Raw genomic sequence first — 7,663 nt, forward strand, 5'->3', positions numbered from 1 at the left:
TCATTACCCCCACCACCGCACTCTCCGTTACGCTACACTTTTGACTACATGACTTCCAGTATCTATAACCTATATATATTTTTTTTTAAAGAATTATCTCTTTTATTACTTCTTTAATATATTCAAACATCCGAACAACGTTTCAGGCTGATGGCTCTTGATCCAGTTCATTGTTCTACTAAAACTATATGATGAACAAATGTCAACTTAGATAAAAAGAATCTTGAATCAATATGTTTTCATTAGCCATAAGTATTTTCTTATTGTCCACCTAAAACTCAAAATCAACATATATTTTTCTAAATGCCCACCTTCTCTGCATTATTTCAATACACAAAAACTAAATCAAATAAGTAATCAGAGATATAATCAAAGGTATAATTGATCAAGTAACGGAAGAAAAACAAATTACAAACCCTTGTGAACTGTCAAGTGAAAACTTGTAATTGAACATTAATAATCTTTTTAAATAAAAAATGTAAGCATTGTTGACAATGAAAATGTCATAATAATGTTAAATTAGTCAACAGCAGAACAGGGATCAAAAAATCTAATGAAGAAAACTTCAAACACTAGAGTAAAATTCCTTTTTTTTTTTTTTTTTAATTGTGGCACTCTTCTTCCAAATTAATGTTATACAACAAAAAATATTACTGTCAGAAGGTATCGTCCAAGCATCTTCTTGCCATATAGATTTTGGCAATGCACGTAGCAACTTCAACAGATATGGTAAGATTTTATCGGCATGCTGTAGCCTCGATTCTAGAAAGAATATTCCAAGTGCAATAACTGCATCTTGGTTCCTCTGGTCCAATCTGAAAACCCCCTGGCTCACTTCTTGTGGGCATAGAGAGAAGAGTGTATTCACCTATCACAAGAATCATGATATGACAACAATTTTGATGTAAAAAACTATTTATTTTTTTTCAAATTAATGAGTGAACAAATCGTTATTACTTTCTCCCATGGTGTATCCTCGATAGCAGCTAACGATCTGGCCAATTGCTGAATGATCTTTCTGAAAAACAACTTTTCATCACTTGACATTTTAATCTCTTGTCAATATTGTTACCTCCCCATTAGGTTACAGCTCATGGAGATCGCAAGGTTGGGTGAGGTCAAGGCCATGTTTAACTCACAACTTGTTTATTGTAATTCCCTAACATGAGTTAATCTCTATTATATGTTAATCGTGAGTATGAAACATAGAATAAAATATACAAAATTGTTTGTATGTCATTGAAAAGCGGAATAATTGTTAATTTAGCAATTTAAAACAGTTATTCATGATTGTAATAGGCTCTCTCGACTATTTTTTTAGTCTTAATTTATATAAGGAGCGCGAACATTGGTTAATTAAATAATATAACAATTGAATCTGTTTAGGCTACTAGTTTATTTTGAAATAGCCGGTTTCGAAAAATAATTAATGTGGTTGATTACCGAAACGGTTATTTTCCGAAAAATAACTATTAAAAAAACAGCCATTTTCCCCCAATTATATTGTAGTTTTTGGCCGCAGTATAAACAATCAGTTGGTGTATATTTTAATTCCAGGCACCTCTAAAAAGAGATGAGGTACACTATCATCTAAGGTCAGATAATATGTATTCAATAGATTTCCAAAGCAGGAGGATCGGACGAATCATTTCATATGAAATGCCCGTTTATATTATTTCAGACATTCAAAGTGGTATTAGTGGACTTCTGGTATTTACTACGTTTATGTTTACAGATTATAATGAGCCGTTATTAATCCCCTCTTTTTTTATAATATTTACTACCATTCCGATTGATTTAAACTTGGACATTCGGCAGCCCAAGCTGCAAGATATTTTTAACATTACCCCAGAGTTCGGGGAAGGGTTTTGTATCGATAGGACTATACTTCGGTAATTTGATAAATTTTTGGCTGGTGACACAGATTTGGAAAACCAACCAAGAGGAAGCCTTCCACCAACAATTGACGACGATAAACTGAGCCTTACTATGAAAAAAAAACAACCCTAAGCAAACAAGAAGAACTTACAGCACAACTGAACAAGTGAATCGACAGTTCCGGGACATTTAAAGACCATTGGTAAAGTAAAAAATGTAGATCTATGGTTACCTCATGAACATAATGAGTAGCAGCAGCTGAACCGATATGGGACAAACATTTTACTCCTTAATAGGTCAAAAACGTGCCTTTTCGTGAAAGGATAACCATGTGTGATGGAAAGTGAATTGTATATGACACCAGAGGATCGGTCAGGCCAGTGGTTAAACGTCAACAAAAGACCTGAACACACGCCAACCAACCAAAGTTGCATAAAAAAAATTATTTCTTTCAATAGGATAGTCAATGGCAGAATAATTCATTTTTCTTTTTTACCCAGAGGGGAAACCATCACCTCCACATCGTATTGCTGTGATATTAACATAATCCATCAAAAACCTCGGATGTGTGGGGAAACGCGCCTGACGTGACAACTTTACGCTAAATATTGGAATAATATTAATAAAATAGACACACAATATTTGAATCAAGATATTTATTTTCCTTTACAAATGATATTTATATTTAACAATTAATTCCCATTATTCTGTTCATAATCGGACGATGGTACGAGAAATATGAGATGAGTGGCATCAATTCGGTACATGTTTAATGATGTAATGATGATAACGATCAGAATACATCATTACCCCCACCACCGCACTCTCCGTTACGCTACACTTTTGACTACATGACTTCCAGTATCTATAACCTCAATTACCCCCACCACCGCACTCTCCGTCACGCTACACTTTTGCCTACATGACTTCCAGTATCTATAACCTCAATTACCCCCACTACTATACTACTAAGCCACGCCCATTCTATTTCCGTTACGCTACACTTTTGCATGCATGACTCCCTGCAATCTAATTTATAAGACGTTGTCAAGTCAAAAACTTGTCATAAAACAACCTACATTCGTTAATTGGAAGTTACCTATCTCGCTTACACGATAACACCAGATCTCATGTTTCACGACGGACAGTGAGGAAACCAAATGAGCTGTGTTACAAAGTCCTTCCATACCCATCTTATTCACCAGACTTATCTCCGACAGTTTTTCATCAATTTGGACTTCTTCCTTAAATGTAAAATTTTTGAAAATAATTCTCTTGTCAAAAACACATTTTCTGACTTAATTTCTTCACAAAATCTTGAGTGTTTCAGTTCTGTGATTGAAAAGTTGTTGAGGAAAATATATAGAAAATAGGGGTCAATATTTTGAATAAAAATATTTTGTTTTCATAAAGTTTTTTACTAAATGCTACTAAAAAACCTTTCCTGTGAAAACTTACCATTCAATAGTACAGAGTCAATCTACAAGCCATTTATGGTCGGCAGGTTTTAAGAGTACGTGCTTTAAATCACCATAGGATAGAAATAGCATTCCACAAGGTATTTGCTTATGGTTTAAAGGGAATGACAAGCTATAAAGTAGTAAACTCTCTAGAAGGTATTCGCTTACAGTCGAGAGGGTAGCAAATTCTACAATTATCCGCTGAAGATCCTTGTGAAAAGACAAAGACGGGCGAGGAATATACACCTTCGGTTACGCTCTAAAGTATATAGAATAGAGGAGACAGGGTGAAATAATAATACAATAGACATTCCTAAATATAGCAATACGATAGTATTTTCCACTAGTATAGGTTACGGCTCACTGTCTCCTAATAGTTGAATCCAATTCGGATTGATTACAAAATTGAATCTTGACTTGTGATTTCTCGGGGCGTGAAAAAGCCATCGAGAGTCACTGCGTGTACGAGACTGACAGGGTTTAGTGGATCAGAAAACTCAATTTAAGTCTTCATTTATTCAAAGAATACATTTATGAATATTACAAGGTTATTATATATGCAAAACTAAAGTATTTGCAAGAATTTAATATACTTTAATATAAGACGATTGACTGTTGATTGCGGTTCACGTCTTGAGCAATTGGTCCCGCCAGATTGGGCAGTAACGGTTCTTGAGCGAAATGATTGAGCAGCTCCTAAATAGTTATAATTTATTCAGTGGTCAGCAGATGGTAGTAGAGTCGCTACAAAGCTATAAAATACATTGGTCATGTTCCTTGCCAAAGTAATTGATTTGCTTGATAAATAAGTTATGAACAGTTTACCTTTAAAAAAACTCTCAGTTATTTTGGAGTACCCCTTTCCCTCTTCGTACACGTTTATAGTTGTAACCATTGCTGCAACTGCTATTCTAATTTAAAAACGATTGTAGATACTCATGTCGGGGCGGATCCAAAGGGCCGGTGGCAAATACTCCAGTATTGGTATGGTATTCATGATGTTCAGTTAAATGGAAAATGTTTTACTATGTTAAATATTATAAGTATAGTATTGTGAGCAGTCCTATTTAAAGTCAAGGTAAATGCATAACAGCTCCTAGCGGATTTTTGAGCAACTTGTTTTATAACCTTTCTTTCCAAAACTTGTTGTTATTGTTTACTGCCTGAATTGAGTGAAAAGTGGAAGTTGTGTAATAGTTTGGCTACTGAGTGTCTTATTGATCTTCTATCTTGTGAGGAAGAGAATCAAGATGAACTAATTGACAACTGTCATGACATATTATTATCCTCATCCATTGCTTTATTAGTCACAAAACATCCAAAACAATACTAACACAAACTACGAGCAAGTAATATGTATAATACTACATGGCTTTTTACATTGCTTATTACTACTACAACACACAAAATGGTGGCGTGCTCAGCTGGTTTATTGTGTGACGTCATTCGCTATTTAACAGAACTGGTAACAGACTCTCAACCATGTTATATGTTACATCATTTTAACACAGTAAAAGAAGGAAATATTTCTCCATTTAACACGCGTTAACATCATAAACTAAAGATCATGAATACCCCTATTATACGATATGAATATATGGTATTTTTTGAACATTTACACAAATGATTGTAAATACTTAGACAAATTTATTAGTGATTTTCGAGAAAATGTCAGTTATAGTGATACTGGAGTATTCCATCATGTCTTATCGATAACTTTTTTGTTTTTATTATATCTTTCCTATCTGTTTTTAATATTCATCGTAAAAAAAAAAATCATTCCCTTCAAACAAAACGTTTTTGTCGTATTGAAACCCTTAATTAACACAAAATCCGCCAATAATGAAATTAGTTTTGGTTAAAAATTTTCTTCTGTGAACTTGAGGCGTGTTCTTAGTGTGGGCAAAATTTGTGAAAATAAAAAATCATAATACCCTGATTTCAGAAATGAATTCATAGTTATTTTAAATACAGCCAGTTAATAAATTAATTATGGAAGTTTACAAGAAAATTTCTAACTACCATGAGTCTATCGATATTCTCTATTGTGAACCTTCTTCTTTTATATCACCTTGTAGTGCTTCATTAACGTACGAGAGTGTCCAGTCAGTACTACTACTGCTCTCAATCTCTTGCTATGTTCCTGCCTGAGCCGAGCTTTTTACCATTTTTTTTTCACAAACAGTCGACGAATTTAAGAACGATATCCTTGTTCAGATCTTAGTCCTTAGGGGATCTATCCTCCATTCTGACGAATTGGTCAAACTACTTAAGCTGGCGAGCCTTTAGGACCTTCTTTATCGGTAGGAATCCTTCTTCTTTCCTAATCCTCTCATTCCATTCGCAGTCCTTTCTTATTCTCCCCAGTCCTCGTGAGAAACTCTGCCGCTGTCAATCTACTTTCCTGTTCATGTTTCAATACCCAACTAATATGAATGCACAAACCAAGAAACTAGTGATATATTGATTTACGAAAAACGCTGCCTAAGTTCGCCAAAACCTGTGTTTTTCTGTCCATTACCACTGCTCAGAATTCAAGGTAAAAGGGTAATTTTCAGGTGAGTGTATTTATGATTCCCATTCTCATCTGTAACTGGTCGGTTGAAATATTAATTTTTTGTTGTAATTTCATGATTGCGCTTTTTATTGAAGGCCATTTAAAGTGTGCTATATTTTTTGAAAGTCTACCTATCTAATTAGAATACGTAAGCTCTTGAACCTCAAATTCTCAATACCCTGCATCAATTATTCTCATTACCGCAGCCGAATCCTAGCTACTTGGCGACTGACCTTAGGTGGAATGCTGAGTGTTAAGGAAATCAGATCCGACCGATATCTCTCAAATCCTTATATACGATTATTATACATCGTATTAATTAAACTAATTAATTAGGATTAAATTGATATATTACTGGTTTTTAATTTAGAATTTTTTGAAATTATAAATAAATATTATGCCCAATTTCTCAAAGAAAAATATTAATACCATGAACTGTTGTTCTCTTGTAATAAAAGTGATCTTCACATTGAAACTTTGTATAACACAATTTTTCTTAATTTAAATATCATTAAACAATTTATTATTAGTCTCTACTAATAAAAACAGTAGAGTTGTGACTTCTCTTGCCTTAAGAAAATTGTTTTAACTTTTTGTAAGTCCTTCTTTGTCTTCATTCCTCTTGCTTACTTCATTTATTTTTTATAAAATATCATGTAACTGCATTTCTTCTAAATATAACGAGACCCAGTTATCAAATATGAAGGAATAGTGAAGTAAAAAATATTAATTTCATCAGTTGAAGACCTGAAATTCAGGTAGAAACGTCGGCATAAAATAATCAAATATGGTTTTGTTTATTTATGTTGTTCTTTACTGACCGCACCCTCCGACAAACTTCTCCAATCATTAATCTACGGTCAACTATCTACACTTCATTTTTTCTAATAAAGTGTTTTTCTCTCGAATTATAAAAATTTGAAAATTGTCCACACAATTTTAGCATTTGAGGGTATAAAAAGCAAAAATAATAGCTGGTTTAAAGAATAGATTAAATTAACTGAGAGTTTAGGTTATACAATCCACAGGGATTTTGAATCTGTGGAAAGATGACAGAATCAAATGTATACTGCAATTGATAAAGCAAAAACAAAGAAAAGAAAAGAAGTTACAAAAGAACTAATGATGTCTGTAAGAGGTGTTGAGTTTCATTTGTTGTATAAAAACCACTTATAGATAAATAATTGACAAAAACTGCATTGAATTGATCCAGTTTTTAAGATTTGAAGTGAATTATTTAATTTAAACCATAAACCTTGGTTGAAAGACATAATATATGGATATCAAGGAAGATAAAAACATGCTTCATTAAAAACAAAATACCTGCAATATAGAAAAAAATATTTATGTGGATACATATTGAAAGAATAAAATGTAATCAATACTTTACATGGTAAATGTTGGAATTAGTTATTTTAGTAAATAAAATGTGGTTTGCACTACAGAACATTTTTAATAATAGAGTTCAATTATTATGAATTGTTCCGTTTAAAAAGCAAAAGTATTTAAAAAAGCAAGTATGTAATTGCTAATTTAGCATCGGGTATGGCATTCCGGATTGCTTTTCAAGCTCAAATCCATATTACCCCAAATCTTATACCTTACCCTCCGCTTCTACCTCTCAGATCGTTCCTTTCGAGTTCGCAGTGGTTCTGAGTACTCAAATATCTACCCCATCGAGGCAGGAGTTCCCCAAGGCAGTGTCCTGGGTCCTGTCCTCTACATCCTCTTCACTGCTGACATTCCCATCACTCCCGACACATTCCTG

General features: G+C 33.4%; 1 protein-coding gene across 8 annotated transcripts in view; it reads right to left on the reverse strand.

The window, feature by feature from the left end:
* Pi4KIIIalpha (phosphatidylinositol 4-kinase III alpha) overlaps positions 1-1,089 on the reverse strand; it is a 122,255-nt gene extending 121,166 nt beyond the window's left edge. For all 8 annotated transcript variants that reach the window (XM_014422286.3, XM_014422290.3, XM_014422285.3 and 5 more), the window contains exons 1-2: positions 958-1,089; positions 655-868 (exon numbers count right to left, since the gene is read on the reverse strand). In XM_014422286.3, coding sequence (XP_014277772.1) covers positions 655-868; positions 958-1,047 — 304 coding nt within the window. In that variant the 5' untranslated portion in view covers positions 1,048-1,089. The remainder of the gene's footprint in view (positions 1-654; positions 869-957) is intronic.
* Positions 1,090-7,663: the final 6,574 nt, after the last annotated feature.

This window comes from Halyomorpha halys, unplaced genomic scaffold (genome assembly GCF_000696795.3).
Source record: "Halyomorpha halys isolate HHAL.00 unplaced genomic scaffold, Hhal_1.1 Scaffold364.1, whole genome shotgun sequence".
In the NCBI taxonomy this organism is placed as follows: domain Eukaryota; kingdom Metazoa; phylum Arthropoda; class Insecta; order Hemiptera; family Pentatomidae; genus Halyomorpha; species Halyomorpha halys.